Source organism: Notamacropus eugenii, chromosome X (genome assembly GCF_028372415.1).
Source record: "Notamacropus eugenii isolate mMacEug1 chromosome X, mMacEug1.pri_v2, whole genome shotgun sequence".
In the NCBI taxonomy this organism is placed as follows: Eukaryota; Metazoa; Chordata; class Mammalia; order Diprotodontia; family Macropodidae; genus Notamacropus; species Notamacropus eugenii.
Window position 1 is genome coordinate 75,021,286 of NC_092879.1, and position 19,735 is coordinate 75,041,020.

Sequence of the window (19,735 nt, forward strand, 5' to 3'; positions counted from 1 at the left end):
CTCACTAGGAAGGTAAAGACTTGGCAAAACTGAGCTAAGGTTAAGGAACAACTCACCTGTAACTTCTAGCAAGAGCAAAGAAACAATGATAGAAATGGAAGGAAATAAATGGAAGACAAGATTTGGTAGTACATGTTATGGGTGAAAAGGAAGTGAAATTCATCAGACTGATTCTGTGGTTTTTTTTTTTTAATTGATCCTATTTACAGTTAACTTATTTTCTCCTGTAACTGTCTAAGTCATGGTTCTTTGTCTCTGAACTTAGTCCAGAATGCAGCTGGCCTGTAATGAGTTACGTTTAGAAATTCAGTTCTCTTGTTAATCACTTTTCTATTCATGTATCAAGGAAATAACCTTTAAAGGAGGCAGGTGAATACCAAGGAGTCTGGTTTAGTATTTTCATACCACCAAGGTATCCTTCTAGGATGTCTGGTTTGTTATCCATAAAAGTCTGGTTTGAAGATACAACTGGACTTGAACAATGAACATTTCTGACGAACATAAAGGAAGGAGGAGGTTGTTCCTACCCCTCATTTCCAAGTTCCATCCAATCATATTTTCTCCCATCTATGATGTTACTCTTCCCATTTTCTGTACTCCCTGAAACTATAAAATATTCATTCTGAGTCTTAGTTATGCTGGGGAAGCCAAGATCCTGTTTATTGGTAAATTCACATTTTACTAATAAGTTGATTGTGCTCAGAACTTTGTGCCTCAGTCTACCTTATTTTTACCTGCTACAGAATGACAAACATGAAGGGATTAGGGGGATGGTAGGCGAGTCCCTAGAGTAACCTTTTAGAGGGTCCTCTCAAAGTACTCAGGTAACATTGTCACCAAGAGGATTTCTCCAGAGAGGGCTGCACCAGATACCTGACATCTCGCCCCCTGCCCACTCAACCCAATCCCAGACTTTCTGAGCCAGGTAAGCCCCCATACTATTGGGGAAGTTGCAGCTGTGCTTGTCTTCCTGTCTGTGTTTAAGTGTGACTAACTGTTAATAAGTGGTAATAGTAAACCCAGCAACCTGAATTAGGGATTAAGATGCTTGAAAAAAAATTTTTTTTCTCTTAAAGGGTTTCTAGTTCACCGGTGGGAGGCCAATATCCCTTCAGGGAAGTACTGTAACATGGGGAGACCTATTAGAGAGTTGCCCACTTCCAGGAAGTTGAAGGGGTAATAAAGAAACAGGGATACTTCCTATTTGAAGAAGGGATTGAGGAAGTAAATGTCACAAGTAACCATTATCAGTGAGTGGCACAGTTGACAGTCACAAACAAACAAAGCTAGCAAATGACTGACAAACTGGCAGAGGAAACTTCTCAGCTGGAAAAGGAAAAGGGGAAACCAACATTATTAGTCTAAAAGATATGTAACTCCCAGAATTTTACCTGAAAAGGAGACGTTCATTGTTGTGTACTGGTTTTTTGTTACCAAGTGCTTTTGTGTCTACCTTGTTGTAAAGTCAAACTAGCCTTGTCCGGGGGCCTTATCAGACCATGGAGAAAGAATGAAAAAACTTATTTTTTTTTAAAAGAAAGAATGCCTCTCACTCTCTTCCTGACTCCAGTCAAGACAGAAAGTCAGACAAGAGAAACACAGATAAGACAGACACCAGGAACTGGAAATTTCTAGTACCAAGGATATGTACGCCCCTCAAAATGCCTTGCTTGTTTACTCCTTCATTTCATTCTCCTATCTTTCCTTATCTGACTCTGAACTTACTAAAACCAAAATTGGAATTTAATTTTACATATCGATTCAACATATTTTGTATATGTCAAAAGTTTAACATCAAGAACACAAGACAAAAAGAGAACTGCTAGCAAAATCATAAATTATAGTTTTCTTTATACGCTTATTATCATATTGTCTAAAAAGCTAAAAGTTATTTAAGAAAATGAAAGTGTATGGAAAACAATTATACTTTTTGGAGAGAAACAATTGGGGTTAAATAACTTGCCCAGGGTCACAAAGCTGGTAAGTGTATGAGGCTAGATTTGAACTCAGTCTCTCTCGACTCCAGGGCTAGTCCTCTTATCTATTGCACCACCTAGCTAGCTCCTTGTCTGACATTTAACAGAAGTCAATAAATAATCTTTTAAAGAAAAGGAAACATTTTTGTGAAATTCTTAGAATGTGCTTTTTTTAAAAAAATGACATTATAGTATTTATTTTTCAACTGATTCAGGAGGGAACTTGTACTAACCTCATCTATACTGGTTTACTCCATTTTGGTTTTTTATTGTTTGTAATTCAATTCAACAAGAATTTATTACGGCCCAACTACGTTCAAGTGACTGTTTCATGTACTGGGAATGCAAAGATGAATGAAAATTGTCTGTGCATTAAAAAAACCTGCTGTCAACTAGAAAAGATTTCACTTTCTAAAGTGTAATGTTCAGAAATATGGCTCTGGGTGATGAAGATAAGGGATTAAAAGGGGGCATAGAGTGGTTATGGTTGGTAAGATGCATCCTAACATCCTAATTTCTTTCCACAAACTACAGAAAGTGACTATTTTCCCCAGTTTACCCTATTACATATGCTGTGGTGGAATGGATAACTTTTCCTGACTCAGGTTTGGATTTCAAGGTTGCCATTAGTTCCCAAATAGCCATGAGGACTCCCAGGTTGCCTTCCTCAAATTTCAGAAGATTATCTAACACAAATTAATAAAGGCCAAATAATTTTATCAAAAAGCGCTGTTTTACATGCACATAGGACCTAAAAACTGGCAAAGGGAGTAAAGCTAGTAGAACACATGGGTACACAAAAGCCCTTTAAAGGGGCAAGACAAATGTCAGACATTGGTGCTGTTACTGAGTTTATCAGACTGAAATACCTTAGAGAGCTGAAAAAAAATCTGACCTTTGAACCTACCTACGCCAAAGCAAAAGAAAGGAAGCATAGAAACTCCAAAGCTAGTCAGTCCATTAGCATTTATTAAACAGCTATTATGTTCTGGGTGCTGTGCTAACTAAGCACTAGTTAGGGATGTGAGGAGTTACAAAACGGGGACGATGACTAAAATAAAAGCCCTAAGAAGTGAGATGGGTAAGGTATCACTGCTACTTATATTTTGGGAGCAATGGCATAGAGAGAATGACATCGCTAGGCCTGAGCTCTACTCAGTTCATATCTGCCAACGTAAAATGCTTTAAAATTACGAGTAAATAATTTGCCATTTATTTTAATATAGAGAATACATATGTACTTAAAGGACCACAAGTTGCTGACCAGTGAACTAAAATGGGGTGAAGATTAGCAAATATTTTCTCACTCAGACAAGGTTTAGCACATTTTGGTCCCCGTCGAAAAAAAGGACAAAAACCAACCAACCAATAGGCACTTAAATGTTTACTGACTGAATGACAAAATGGAGGGTTCCACTGAGAATCATTTAAACTGGTGTGCAAATAGTCACTTTCTCTTGTTTAGTGTAGATATTGGAATTGGCATAAAATGTAGCTGTCTTGTGGAAAGAAATTAGGATGTTAAGATCCATCTTACCAACCATAACCACTCCATGCCCCCTTTTAATCCCTTATCTTATTGTCCAACACTCAAAGAAAATTTGGGAGTAGCTCCCTGCCCAAGGATAAAAACTGGGGACAGGAAAGAGCAACTCATGCAGTAGGTCTTTGAAAATGGCATCAACTTGCTCTCTCCTCTCTAAATTTTTGTGATGCTGTTGATTCTCACTTCTCTCTGGTTCTTCATCCATACCAAACCCACTGACCAGGGTTTCCCCCAATGCTTTATCCTGGGCCCGCTTCACATCGTACTATATTATCTCACTTGATGATCTCATCAACTCTCATGTATTTAAACATCACTTCTATGCAAATGATTCCCAAATCCATATATCCAGCTATAGTTTCCCTCATGAGTCTCAGTCCCATACCACCAACTGCATTTTAGACAGGTCTAAGTAGATATCTTTAAGCATCTCAAACTCAACATGTACAGAACAGAATTCATGTTTCCCAGATATAAGTCAACACCCAAATGAAATCTGAGAGTAAAAGTCCAATACATACAAAATTATTTATAGCAACCAAAAAAACTGGAAATTAAGATGACCAACAAGGGCGAATGGCAGAATAAGTTGTAGGATATGAATGTGCTGGAGTACTATTGTGTAATAAGAAATAAGGAAATAGATGATTTCAGAAAGACATGGAAAAGATTTATATAACCTGATTAAGAAACAGAACCAGAAAAACTATACTATAATATTAATGTCTTTAAAATGAACAACTCTGAGGAATTTTTTTAAACTAATAAACAACGAAATGAGAAGAATCAGGACAACAATTTATACAATGATAACCACACTGGAAAAACTAGCAACTCTGAAAGCTTGTGAGAACTATGATCAGTACAATAAGCCTTGAGGACTCCAGAGGACTTAAAATGAAACATGCTATTCACTACAAAGAAAGTATTGATCCATGGTGCAGAATGAGATACATATACAGTTGTTGAGGGAATCTGTTTTCTTAACTATGCATATTTGTTATGAGAAATTTTCTGTTTGTTTTCCTTCAATGAAGGGAGTGGGAGAGAACTTTTTTTAATTAATCTTTTTCTTTAAATAGGAAGGGTGCTACAAATGTGAAATGTTGCTCCCATTTTCAGGTGATGTTACTCATTGTATTATTAGTTTTACATAACTGTTTTCTTTAGTTACAAGAGATCTCTCACCAAGTTGAGTAATCTCTAAATGTATATAATATAAAAATAAAATACATCAATAAAATTGAAAGTGACAAAAAAGAGAAAAGAAAAAAGAAAATGGCATCAACTATGAAAAAAAGAGAATGGAAAAAAAAGACAATCCAATACACACAGAATACAGCAACAATAGCAGCTAGTGCCACACTCTCAGATAAGGAGGAGCAACATGTAGGACAGGTTAATTGTGAACAATCACTGATCTAACAAGGTAAAGAAGAGCTTTAGGGAAGAGCTTTCTGCACACATGCGGAGCAAAAAACCCTGAAGAAAACAAAGTGGAGTTCAAAGCCTTCTGGGGAAGGGAATAAACATTTATACAGTGCTGACTATGTGCTAGGCACTATGCTAGGGACTATACAAATGTTATCCCACTGAATGCTCACAACAACCCTCTGAGGTAGGTCCTGTTATCACTCTCATTTTACAGCTGAAGAAACTGAGGCAGACAGAGGTTAAGTGATTTGCCCAAAGTCACAAAGCCATGTGTCTCAGGCCAAATTAGAACTGAGGTTTTCCTAAATCCAGGTCCAGCACTCTATCTACTACACCATCTAGTTGCCAGGTTATGTTCTAGCATATTTGTTGACTGACTTCTGAAGACCAAACTATTCACTGGGTAATGATTCAAATTAATAAATAACTGGTACAACTAAAGCATAATCAAAACAAGTGGAATGTTGAAACAAGTATTAGGTGAGATGGTGACATAATAGGGTGAAAAATACTGGAAGAGGAATCTGAAGATGAGGGATGGAGTTGTAAGCACTGCCATTTACAAGTTCTGAAGTTGCACAAATCACTCTAGGTTTCACTTTCCTCATCTACACACACTCTAAAATCTCAGGATTCTACTTGTTGGCAAATTTCTCATAATCCAGTATTTCATGTATCTTGTAATTTCCTCACTGTAGGTATTCCCTCCACTGCTATGCACTGCATCCCTCAGTAACACAACAAATTGTGTTAGCAAGTTACTTTGGCCAAAATATTAGTCATCTTGTAGACAACTTGGTTGAAGAGTCGCAACAAACATAGCTAAGTTACTACAGACACACAATCTGTCACTTGGCCCAAACTCAGAGCACAGTAGAATTAGTCAGATCCTGAGTTCAATACTCAAAGCCTTCAAGAAACTAAGGGTCTCCTCAACACAACAGAATCAAGTGTTAGAAAACAAACAAAACAATAGGTCAGAAACACTAAGTTTTAAGAACCATCCATTCATCTGACAGCTGTAACCAGCAGCTGTAATTAAAATGTACACATAGATTTGTGCAAACAATATCATCCTGGAGTAAACACATCTAACACTACAGAAGAAACTTCACAATGCCCAAATCAAGGGAAAAAGTCCTTTTACACTCCTATTGGGGACCTTTTTTGTTCCCAAATGTAAGATTCCTGAGATGAAGTTCGGAATGTTAAAAAACTAGCTGTAGTTATAGGTTCGCTCTGTCTGGGTCTTCTTAATTTACTTATCATTGTTAGGCCTCAGTGTACTCATGTGAAAAATGATGAGGTTGAAACACAAGACCTCTGAGGTCTCATTCGGATGAAGTTCAATGATTCTAATTCTCATCTGGAAAACTCTATCATGCTATTGAAGATGCAAAGGAGGTGCTTTTTTTTTTGGTATGAGTACCACAGAAGGAAAAACACCACTACCCTTTATATTAAGATAAAAAACAAGTTTAGAAAACAGCATAATTTGATCTGTCTTTACCCTAAAAAATCATCCTTTCCTACTTGACCAAGGGAACCTGAGGTTCTATATCCACACTCCATAGCTGATTTCCCTTAGTGAAGTTTTCATTTATTTCAAAATCATCAGTTTCCCTTCAAAATTTAGATCAGTAATAAAATCCAATCTAACAGAAATTAAAAGATTTTGCTATGTCCAGTAAAAATGCCTTAAGAGTCTTGGTGGTTTTTTGTTTTGTTTGGGGGAGGGGGGGGTAGAGAACCAATTGGGATTAAGTGACTTGCCCAGGTTAACACAACTGTTAAGTGTCTGAGGCCAGATTGGAATTCCTGGACCAGTGCTCTACCCACTTCAGCACCTAGCTGCCCCAACAGACTACAAGAAAAACTAATGTACCTAATATACATGGTGGCTATGGATAGCCACCAACATACTCAAAATATAAAACAATAGTACAGTTTTTCCAGTCTAGCTATACCAAACTTGTTCCAAAATTCTGAAATTCTACCATATCTTATATAAAATGACATGTGTATTGCAGATAATTGAGAAGAGGAAGTATAAGGGATTCAGAGATAAGTAAAATCAGGCTCACTTCTCCCAAAGTAATACTATTCATATAACATATATGGTAAAGCCTTCTATTTTAAAGCAGAAAGGTTTATAAAACATGCAACAAAATATGTTCCAGACTACTTGACTGAATATTAATAATTTAAAAGTCACTTCTATTAATCCAAATTCCTTTGAAAAGGTTGATGGATGAGATTATCACCAAAAGGAAATACTCATATTGAAGATCACAAATCCAAAGAAATAATTAAAAGATTTACAAAATCCTTTCTACCTAAATTCCCTATGATGTAGATAAAATAAGTGTAATTGCCTCTTTTTAAAATATCAGAGAGGGCAATTCACTGATTTATCCTTAGTAACTTTTATGATAAACATAGAACTCTTTAAACATTTGTTCTAAAAAATCACTCTCCACTAATCACAGATACATACCTTACAAATCAGGACTTTCAGTGTAGGGTGTCTATAAATTGAATCTTTTTGGAAATGGTTCACTTGCTGTCCACAAGCTGTGCAGCTCACAATTCCATGCAGCCCTTCTTCTAGAACAAAAACATTCCCATCACTCACAAATAAGATGTTTGAATACATAGAATTCACTGTTTTATGACCATTCTAAACTTTGAAATTTTAGTGCCATGTTATAAAACATATTTTCTTAGAAGTAGGGTGGCAACAACAAAACAAATATACGCTTTCACTTTTTATAATACTCTAAAATTGCTGAAACCTGGGATAAAACCTATGCCAAACCTATTCATAAGTTAACAAGATAGCAACAAATACTTTTTTTCCTCCCTCCCCAGCCCTATTAAAATTGAAATTTATGTATTAGTTATCTTTGTGTTCCTACAGAAATACTGGAGATATCAAGTTATATTCCCTCCTCCCCCAAACATACAAGTATTTATTCAAGTTTCTCAATGTTAGTCTTATAATGCTATGGATTCAGGGTTGGCAAGGCTAGAAACAAATGAGCAGAGGCTAAACTCTGTTGCTGATAGGACTCCTGAACAGTGAAATGGTTTTGTAGAACAAATAAAAGTCTGCTCATCCCATTTTAGCTAGCAATTCCTTCAATGAGGTGCTATCTCAAAATCATCATAATAAAGGACTTCTGTCTTCCTAGTAACAAACTGGGGATGACATCTGCCCAACAACAGAAGAATGACTGAACAGCATTATTAACATGGCAAAATATTGCATGGCAATTAAACAGTGACAATGAAGCACACAAGGAAACACAGGAAGATTCAATGAGATGATTCAGAATGAACCAGGCAAAAACAGAAATGTATACATATCTAAATGTATAGAGACGGAAATTTATTTTTTTAAATTAAGAGGAAAAGATAGGGGTTTCATTGGTATTCGAAACTCCCGAGGTGAGAAAAACTCCTTGCGCCAATGTAGGACTGCACTTTTCTCACCTGTTATAGTCTTAGTTACCTAGAGCACTGAGAAGTGAAGTGACTTGTCCAGGGATATACATCTAGAAAGACATGGAACCTGAGGACAGGTCTTCCAGGCTTCAAAGCCAGCTCTCTATCCACTACATCAATTGGTGTAGAAAAAACAAAGTAAGGGAGAAAGAGAAAAGTAGGGAAATGGGGAAGGGAGCAAAGAAAAGGCCAAAGCTGACAGAGCTTTGGCAAGTAAAGGTCACAAAATAAAAGCATTTTCTTTGCCTTTTAGGTATCTGTTCAGTTATATCTGTCAAAGATTTTCAGTAAGATTCTGTTTTTTCTATGTTTACTTTCTAATGTTAACAGTAATTATAAAAACGAATTCAAAAATTGTTTCAAATGATTTTAAGAAAACTCGAGGGGTTCCTGATCATCGTACTTTTATGCTCCTTTAGATTTTGCTACAAATATTCTCTTGCTACAAAACCACATGGAGCCCCCAAAATTACCTAATAAATTGTATCTTTAACTGAAATCAATGGTTTCCTTGAGTCAAACAATTTTGTCAACATTGCTGACTATTACTCTATTCCAAAGAAGGAGCTGCTTAATGTGTACTAGTACTACTATTTCATAAAGGCCAGGAAAACAGGAAATAAACTATATTCAGGAATACCTCAAGGGAACTGGCTCAAAGCAGCAACAAATATAAATAAAAGGAATCACCTATCACTACATCTTTGTCCATAAAAATGCAAGATCCTCTGTTTAATGCACAGTCATGATCAATCAGAGCAAACTGTTTGGACTTGCAAGCTCTGAGGAGGAGCATAAACTATTCTAGGAATAATTAGTGGCGCTTTGGTATACCCAGTATATTTACTTAATGTTATGGTCAAAATATCACCCAATTTAATTGTCTTTTGTGATTATCAACTTTCACGAAAGCTTCAAGATCCAGTTTGCAAACTATTTCCCTGTATTTATTAGGTTAACTCAAGTTAAATAGTAGATTCTTTTTCAGAAAAAAAAAAAAAAGATTGCTACCATTCATGTAACAATCATTGCTTTAAAAAAGTACGAGTTTCACTTGACATACAAAAACTAGTTAACTTGTCTCAGTAAAAGAGTTTCCAAACAAATTAGAAACAAAAAATATAGTTTCAATGTTAAGAAAGTTTAATGAAAAGTAAGGTGATTCAATTCAAAAGTTCCCTACAAAATTTAGTTTTTAATTGCCTGCCCATCAGATGTTATCATTCAAGAATTTCATGTGAAGAAGACCATTTGTCCAGATGTTTTAATGACCCTGAAGGGCATACTGAATATCAGTCCCATAAAAATGGAAACATCACAATTTATACAAGATACAGGAGACTGTATGTTTTTTGAAAGCTTTAAAAATTATTTCTGGAAATTGAATGTCAGGTGGACATTGAGTAAAAGCAACAATAAGATAAGTGGAAGGATGGCAAAAGGAAGTAGTGATCCATAAGAAATGAACTATTTGTATGGCTGTACCAGGTCTCAATGCACTATAAGACTTTCTCAATAAAATTCATATTAATGTTATTAATTTTAGTATACTATAACTGTGATTTTTTCTTCAGCAAAGATATTTCTTTCTTAATTCTTCAAGCTCAGATCAAAGACAGCTCACAGTGAACACAAACTGTGGCATGATATTCACTGCTTTGTCACTTGTGAGACCAGAGAAGGGAAATGGGAAAGTACTCAGCATCCTTCACACATTTTGCTACCGTATGAGTTCATAGGGTTCCATAAAGCAATCAACTCTACACCACAGTTGCTTTCCCTCTCAAGGAGAGTACCATCTTATTTTTTTTTAATTAGGACCTGTGATTTTGCTGGTATAGGAAGCTCCATTCATCTGCCAATGTACATGGACACCTTCTCTGCAACTTATTTTCATAGAGAATTGTCTGAGATACCAAGACGTTAAATGACTGGCCCCAAGTCACAAAGCCAATATTTGTCAGGGGCAAGACTTGAACACAAGTCTTCCCAATTCTGAGGCCAACACTCAACTACATCTGGGCTGTCTTGTCTATCATTTTGTGATTGATAATACAAATATCAGAAATTCTTATTTATATAAACAAATTAAATTGTATCAATAATATTTATTTATATAAACAAATTAAATTGTATCAATAATATTTAAACAAGTACTCAAACATAGGTATTAGAGACATAGGTCTGATCCCAAAAGGTACCATCTACAATAAGTAAATAGGAATTAATGAAGAGTTATCTCCTATAGAGGATTTCGTGTATAACAGATTCACTGGGACCACATGAGTAAAACAGAATTAGTCATGTGTTAGCCGGCAAAATGTCAAATAGCTTAAAAAGGCATTATAATGACTATCATTAAAATAAGATACTACCTGTATTAAGTTTAAGACCTTTAATTTTTCAATAAAAGTAAAACAAACTAGATTATTGAGGAAGAAACCAGATATATAAGAGATACTAAGAAAAGACTAAAATGTATTCTGTGTAACTAAAATTAATATGAGCAAGTCTAGTGGGCAACAATATCCAAAAAGAAACACCAAATCCTCAAATCATGAGTCAAATCATGGATAGGCATAATGATCAGACTGCTATGTGAACGTAATAATGAAGTGATCATGGAACCAGTAACCAGGAAGACAGATAATCATTTCTCAAAATGATGTTTAAAAACACTACCCCAACAATCAACCACAGTCTATAGACAAGGATGCATTTGCTAAATTTAACCTGTGACCATGAAATATAGTAAAGCACATTGACCCACACAATGTTTGAACCATCCTTAACATGCTGATCCAAATAGCAATCAAATTAAATTATTTTCAAAAGTCAAATATTATTATAAACTTTTCTAACGAATATTCGATTTTTGTTTGCATACTACCAAACGACGATATGTGCAACGAACTTGTCAGTGACCCCCTGGAAAAATCTTCTCTACTCTGTAAAACAAGGCATGGAAAATCAAGGCCTTATTGCTGATATACATAAAAGCAAGGAGACCTTTTTTCATACACCTAATAGTTTCTGTGGCAACAACCAAACCTATTTTAACATACAACAAAATGTTTTCTGGGGACCAGCATGGCTAGCTAAGTTCAAGTGGTTCATCACCATGTTGGCCATAAGATGACGAATCTCTTGGCCACAGCAAGTCAGAGACCCTGACCTGCATCACTGAAAGAAGATGAATTTAAAAATCCTTGAGCATTAAAGTAAATATTAGTAAGTGTTTGCAGAAGCCACAAGTTGAATTCCATGTGAATTTTGTTACCTTTCTTGAGTTTGAAAACATTAAAAACCAACATGAGATGTCTAAGCACCACAGTAACTACAAATGTATACAGCATTGGTTATGCAGAGCTATGAATCTATCAATAAAAATAGGGCTGGAAAGGATAGCTTGAGCCTACCACCAGGAGCATAAGAAAGTGACACCATCATCACCAACCATTTTATTTTACCCCCTGCCTGTAACAATCCCTACTTAAAACTTCTTTCTAGCAGTGTTTGTCCCAGATCTCTTCCAACTATTGCTTCTCTACTCATCTTTGCCAACTATTCAGTCTCAGAGTTGGGAAACCAAAAGCAAAGACTACATTAGTATTCTGGGAAAAGAGTGCTCAGAGACCTACAAGTCCTAGTCCATGCTGGCAACCTGCCAGTTCTCTTACACTTTAGGGAACTGTGTTTATGACTGGTCAGTTGCTGCTACTGGCACTTCCCCTTCACTGGCACCAAATGGGGGCTAATATATCATCCTGTGTTGGATTCCCTACAAATGCCATCAAAATTAGAACAAGGGTATAGCAGCCCTCTGTGAACATGAACAATGAAAACCGTTTCCTTGCCATTCTTCAACAGAAGCTATTACTTAGACAACTAGTACTGTACCCTTTTGATAAATACATTTTGCTAGTTTCCCATTGAGGCAGGTGCTTTCAATAGCTTAAATCCAAATAAATATGATTTCACTAATAAAGTATTTTCTTTCAATAACTCATATCTACATAACATAAGATGTACTATATAGTAAAGTGATACTTAAAGAAAAAATCTGATAAAGCTAAATATTGTCTTTAAGATGGTCAAAACTTAGAGACAGTATAACTTCATGGGGGGGTTAGAGATGACACTTGCTAAAGGAGGTTTCCCCCGCCCCTCATGAAGTTATGTAAATACCCCACACCCTACACAACTCAGACTCCACAGTCATAAGTTTCATAATGAACCCAGCCTCTGCCAAGCTATTATTCTTTAAAGGTTAAATCACAGTTATGGAATGGATTGAGTAGTTGGTGAGAGAGTGGTGAGAGGTGCTAGGGTTTGGGGAATTGTTTGGTTGCACATTTTCATGGACATACTCATCTACCTGTCAATCTACAGGTAAAGGAAAAGGCTATCTTCTAATGTAAATGCTTTCTAATTAGCTGTCTTTTTTTTTTTTTAATGGTACAAGGCAGGTAGGTACAGGAGAGCTATCATTTTAGGTAAGAGAAGCCCCTGCTAGGCAATTCATAATTTCATTCTTGCTCTTTAATTATTAAGAGGATATTTCCTGAAATTATTAAGATAGAGAAACCTTCCCTGTCTGCCTAGTTCTTCTATTATCAGGACTGAGGCAACACTGGTAAATATCTTCAATCAGAATACTTCATTGATGACATGAGGAAAAAGCCCAGAATGAAGACCCCAGAACTACATAAAACTTGGGGCTTCCCTATGAACCATTAAAAACCATTCTGGTTTATGGTAAACCCATGAACCAATATGTATAAAGACATATTTATATAGGTATCTCCTTATTTAAAGGAACATGAAGACTATCAACAGGCCTGAAACCCCTTCCCAGGGCTGACCACTGTTAAAATAATCCAAGATGAAAGAAGGTAATACAAAAAGGCAAGAGGTAACCCATTAGCCATTAAAGGCAAGGAATTCTGACACAAGATGAACCATTCTATTCTGTGCTTCCAAGTGCAGAGAGAAATAGAGATTATTCTCAAGCGATGTTTTTAATAAACACAGCTGAAAATGGGAGGTATTTTTAAGGAAGCACAGAGATTTCCCGATGTGGTCATAAATAGCCATTTTAACTTATGTTTTTATTTTTTTTGTAGTTGTATTTACCTCCGCGTTTTTTGAGATTTTCAGTTTTCATTTTACTTCTGCTTCTAAATTCAGGCCCTTTAAAATCATCTTTGTCTTCATTCAGCACTGGCTCTGGCTGTACAACCACTGTACCTAGAATGATTTCATTTAGAAATTGAAAACCATTACACATCTTAAATGTGCACGTGAAGTGCAAGACTTCAGTTCAGATCAAGCTAACATTGCCGTTAACACAACTTTGTTCTTTCAAGTTTTTAACACTCTTTTATGAGGAACTTAGAAACAAGTGGAATAGGGCAATGGAAAAAGGGCCAAGTGTTAACAACCAGGTTACCTGTTAGAATACAGTTCACAAAGACTGAATAAAATGATTAATTATGACTTGAACATAAAATAACGTGTGAATTGAGTCCAATCCTTAATACTCTACTGTTCATATCACACAAAATAATCACAAAAAATGGACTTTACAGGAGTTATATTAAAGAGGCCAAATAAATGATCCAACCTGGAAACCAAATTCCTCTTTTGCACTTATAGGTGATCAACTCAGAAAAGATTTATATTCCACAGGCACTGAAGTAGTGTATACTGCTATCAGATGCTTACACTGTTCTGTAAATCAGCATATCCCAACAAGGGTGGCCCAAGTTTCTGACATACTTCAAAGGTTTCAATGTGCCATAAACAGAGGGGTGAAATCTGAGCAAGGTTTAAGAGATTGAAGCCCAAGTAAGCTAAAGGTAAACATTATAGGGTTAAATTGTGTCCCTGACAAAATTTTAGAAAGGGACTCCTTTGCAATATAAGGTCACCTTAGGAAGCAGGGGCTCCTAGAACAGCACATAAGTCTAATAAAAAAGGAAATTTGCAGGGACTGTTGTCTTTTTGATATTTTCTTGTGCTTTTCAAGGGAAACAGCTAATAATTGGCAGTACATGATAGAAGTTAGCTTTTTTTTTTTTTAAAGAGTTTGAGAGTTACCAGGGAAATAAAGAATATAGTAAACTGAAATGTCCCCCAATTAACACATTAGGAATAAGAATATTGGCAGGGGTTAAACTTCATAAAATGACATTTAATTACAGGACGTCAGTTTTACTTTCTTCAAAACACACCTGTACTTTAGAGGAACTATGAATATATCTCTGCATCAGTAACAAAGATTAAGAGAATCCTTTCCTAAGTTTTGCTTTAGAATTGAAACACATTCAAATAGGGGAAAGTAGGAATCTGAGGTTGAAGGGAGCAGTGGCAGTTGATTTTATTAGTAATGCCACATCTATCATGGTGTTCAAAATCTGCAGTTTCCAAACTCCTAGTTCTTATCATAAACTGACCCACTAGGGTCTTCCTAGAAGCAACCACAGAGAAAATATAGCTCAACAACAATATAATCTCCAGGGGTCCATTTCCCCTGGGGACCCAATCTCACCCTTCAATCAACTACCCATACACTTAATTCATCAAAACCATTACAGAGAATTATCTTCAGCTATTTAGAAAAATCCATTCTTCTATCTCCTTAAATCCTCTCAGCCATTATTTTTCCCTATTCCATTCTTGGTCCCTTGACATCTTCCTTAATATTTCTAGTCAAATAAGGTCATTTCCAATACCTAGCTCTAAGAGCAATCTCCCACCCTTCACCAACATGTTTACAAGTATTACAACTTAAAGCATATCAAAAAGAATTCAGAGATCTAGGAGGTATGTAAACAGAAGGAAATGGGTTGGGAAAAACTGCTATAGAAGAACTTGAGTATGGATGTCTGAAGAGAACGGAATTAAATATTTAACAATGGGACAATAATAAAATTTTAGTTTTTTTTTAAAATCCATCTCAAGATTTTAGCCTTTCCTCTGTTTTTCTTTCATCATTCAAACAATGGTCCTTGACTGATACACTTATGTTTCTCTACTTTTTATTCACTCAAACATAAGGGGGAAATCAAAATATCTGAAAAGCTTCCACAAGTTTTTATTATGTTCATCATTTCATGTACATCAGCAATGTACAAGGCAAGAACAACTCAGTTGGTTCTGCTCTAATAATTATATTTATTTCATTTGTGAACAACAGTTCAAATTGGAAACTAAAATGTTTTTAAAAGATAATAATCTGAAATCTAACTCTCAAAAACCGTTGACCACTAAAAACTTTTAGAAATAATAAATCTGATGATAATACAGGCAACAATAATCTTCTAATAATAAAAATTCATTGGATTTTAAGTAACAAAGATAAAAACAAGTAATTTCAAATATATTTAATTCTCTTCATATCCATACCAAAGCAAAGAGCTGACCAAATTTTAAAACTGTTAGTAAAATATTTAGTAAACCAAAATCTTCAGTAAAATAATAGTAACCTTTGTAACATACTTTTGGTACTCAAACAAGATTTACAAACAATAAATCCTTACTAAAGGAAGAAGGGAGAGAGAAATAAAGTTCATTTGGTGGAAAGCCAGGCAAATAATAAGGGGAGTTGAGCACTATAACAAGAAAATAAAGTTGAATCTGCTAGGAAGTACACGGAGAATTAAATGATTGTAAATATAAAGTTCTTTAAAGCTATCTGAGCATAATAGCACTGGACAAATCTGGAACAATAAGAACTATAACACAATTATTAAAATGCTACATCTGGTAATATGATACAATCTAGTAGTAAAATGGCTCTAACAGGTCATTTCATAGAAACAATTTCATGTATTTTGATTATGGAGACACTGAAGATATTATATTTTTTGAAGAAAAGAAATTATTTTACATCTATACACACACAAATAATATGTTACCTTTAGGCAAGCTTTGCATAGCTATATCAGTTTCTGTGGTGTCAATGGGAACATCGGTACTTATAGTCTCATCAAAACCTTGTTCACTATCTGATCCTACATATTTTGTTACAACTGTAGGCTTCCTGTAAGAAAAATAAGGAAATTTGATAAAGCCAAGTAAAATAGAACAGACTGTTAAAAGTGAAAATATTTTGAACACCTCTAAACATAGTTTTAGCTACAGATATCGTTGGGCTTTAGAAGACAGAGGAGTCCACATAGGCTCCAATACTAAAAATAAAATAAACTTTAAAATAGGCTTGAAGAGAAGCTTTTGGTGGTCAAACACATCCTAAGGGCCAGTTAAGATTCAGTCCTGATCTGGATACTGATTTTCATTGTGTATGTTTTGTAGTACTTAGATAACCTTGTTACCCATCTCTCCTTTGACAAAGGAAACATTTTACCATTCATGGAAATCCTAGAGTTGGTACACTCACAAAACTTGGGGCTTGATTCCCATCACTCACCTGTCCTGAGAATATTAAAATCAATAGCAGAGCTGAGCAATACATCACATGTACCACACTGCAACATTTTATACATTAATGTCTGAAAAGCACTACTGTTTTAAAATTATTTTGGGATTATATGAGTTAATAACTACCAACTTCATAAAGTTCATAATTCTAAAAACTTGTAAAGATAATTTACTTAGAATGACATTAGTCAAAATTTTCATCGTTAATTTTTGCTGGTTTTCAAAAATGTTTCAAAATGAAAAAGAACTTAAAATGATTTCTTTTCCATCAACTAACCTTTTTGAACGGGATGGTCCTACAGATTTGGCTTTCTCTGAAGAGGTATGTGCCTAAACAACAAACATAATTTGTGAAAAAATATCCTTCAATAAATGTTATCCCTTTACTGTAGTAATGTCGCTTTAAATAAACAATGAGCCCCAAAAAATTAATTTGTTATTTATTTGGGGGGGGGAGGGAGAAAGAAGACAGTCATGAGCATTGTTGCTGTGGGAATAAAAGGTAAACCAGAGCAGGAGAGGGTTGTAATCATTAAGCTGTATTCCAAAATTCACTGCCAGCAATGCCTCCCAGGTGATAAACCACTTAGAAACTGCTCTAAGATAGGAAACCAGGAACTATGAATACTTTACCTCATTAGTGCCTTGTATCTGAATATTTTAAAAATGAACAGACAGTTCCAGTTTACCCTAAAACTTTCAAACAAAATATTAAGGGAAAAATGACATTATAGTTATCAATCAGTTCCATAAGAGGAAGATAATAGAAGGGTCAATTGGTCAAACAGTATTACAGCAGCCAATGCAGATAAGTTCCGTGGCCCCTCATACCAGGGCCCTGAGAACAATGAGATGTTAAGCAATGGCCTACAATGGAAAGAAAACCAAATTTTTGAGCCAAAAGCCCTAAACTTCTATTTGATTTCTGCATTCACTATGTGCTTGTGTTTATGATTCCTCTAGCTTTTAGCAAGCTAACACTTGTTACCCAATAATCACAAAAAATTTAACTTAGTCTTACTGTGTATATATATCTGGCAATTATTTGTCTGTACATACACTGTTTAAACCAAGAAAACAGAAGCTCCTGGAGTCAGGACTATCAAGGAACATAGAGCTTGGAGTATAAAAGACATGGACTTAGTATAATGCTACAGGGGGAATATGGACCATTAATGAAAAAGAATTGCCAAGCATTCTTGGTGAAAAGACCAGAACTGCAGAGAAACTCAGAAGTTCAAACATAGAAGTTAAGACAAACGTAAAAAGTTAAACAAAAACAAGCATAAGGGATCATAAGAGATCAAACAAGAATAAACTACTTACATTCAATTATGGGGGAAAAAAATGTGTTCCTTCTGAACCCTAGCATCCTCAGGGGTTAAAGCAGTCTAATTAGAAAAGACAAGGGTGTGCTTAATCTATGTCTTAATGATCTTAAGAGAAGAATGGAAAGAGAAGGGAAAAGGAATATGGTGGGGAAGAGGTAGAGGGAGAAAAGATCAGGGAAAATTATCTCACATAACCATGGCATAAAAGCAGAAATCCTTACAAACAAGGATGGGGGAGCAGCTGCCACTTGACGCTCATTCTCACCTGGACTAGTCAGAGAAAAAAATATACACACATACAGAGTTGGGTATAGAACTACATTTCAGTAAACAAGGAAATAAGAGGGAAAGTAGAAAAGGGAAAATTAGAGAATAAAACATAGATTAAGAGAGGAATTATTTCCAAGCAAAACAAACTCTTAGGACACACTAAAATTTATACCCCATTTAGAGGTGACAAAGAAAGGGAATCTGAGGAGATGTCAATCAATTGGGGAATGGCTAAAAAGATTATGGCATGCAAATGTGAAATAATATCATTGTGCTGTAAGAAATGAAGAAGGAGATGGCTTCAAGGAGTCCTGGGAAGACTTACCTGAACTGATGCAGAATGAAATGAACAGAACCAAGACAATTTATACAATGACAACAATACAGTAAAGATAAACAATGCTGAATGAACAAGGTACTCTTGATCAGAAAAAGAACCAATGATGAAACAAGCCACCTACGTTCAGATGTGAAGGACTCAGTGTGCAGAATGAGATGTTTTCATTAAGTACTATCAATACTTGAGTCAATACTGAAAGGCATTAACTCAGACTATTTACTAGAAGGTCAAACTTTGGCTACATATTGAGAAGACAGGACTCACTGGAAAAGATCTTGACATTGGGAAAGACTGAAGCCAAAAGGAAAAGGAGACAGCAGAGGATAAAAAGTATATATAGTATCACAGAAATAACAAACACAAGCTTGGACAGACTTAAGGAAATAGTGGAGGATAGAAGGGCCTGATGTACTATGCTCCATGGGGTCATGAAGAGTCAGAAGAGACTAAACAACAATAAATAAATGAATAAATAACAACAAATGCTGCATTTGCTGAGCTTAATTGATTAAAATGAAAGTGTATCTGTTCAGACTATGCAAATCATCCTACCTTATCCAACAATCTGATTCAGATACTTATCAATATTTACTAGAGAAGAGGACTACACACAATCAGAAAGCTTCAAAGAGGGAAAAGGGAGGGCAAGAAAAATGTCCATTTTCTTTTCTTGATGACTTTCTCAATGCTATACTTGCAAAGATCCACGCAAATGACTGGCTCAAGATACACTAAGTATTAGCAAGGAATGTGGAATATGGAAGGGGGGGGTAAAAGAGGTGGAATGCAGGAGATTAATGTAAGTTTTAAAAAAGCAATTTAATGTAAGGAATGTAGAAAACTTTTTCCAGTAGTTTGGCTGTGAAAAGGAGGACATACATAAAAT

The 19,735-nt window shown here is 35.4% G+C and overlaps 1 protein-coding gene across 13 annotated transcripts in view; it reads right to left on the reverse strand.

Annotated features, from left to right (window-relative positions):
• ATRX (ATRX chromatin remodeler) overlaps positions 1–19,735 on the reverse strand; it is a 203,040-nt gene that overhangs the window by 126,461 nt on the left and 56,844 nt on the right. For 6 of the 13 annotated variants that reach the window (XR_011971248.1, XM_072626952.1, XM_072626951.1 and 3 more), the window contains 4 exons: positions 17,186–17,238; positions 16,386–16,510; positions 13,600–13,713; positions 7,454–7,563 (listed from right to left, as the gene is read on the reverse strand). Coding sequence is in view for 12 of the 13 variants with exons in the window: in XM_072626952.1 (XP_072483053.1) it covers positions 7,454–7,563; positions 13,600–13,713; positions 16,386–16,510; positions 17,186–17,238 (402 nt within the window). In the remaining variant the exon portion in view is untranslated. The remainder of the gene's footprint in view (positions 1–7,453; positions 7,564–13,599; positions 13,714–16,385; positions 16,511–17,185; positions 17,239–19,735) is intronic. The other 7 variants (XM_072626958.1, XM_072626959.1, XM_072626953.1 and 4 more) reach the window with 3 other exon arrangements.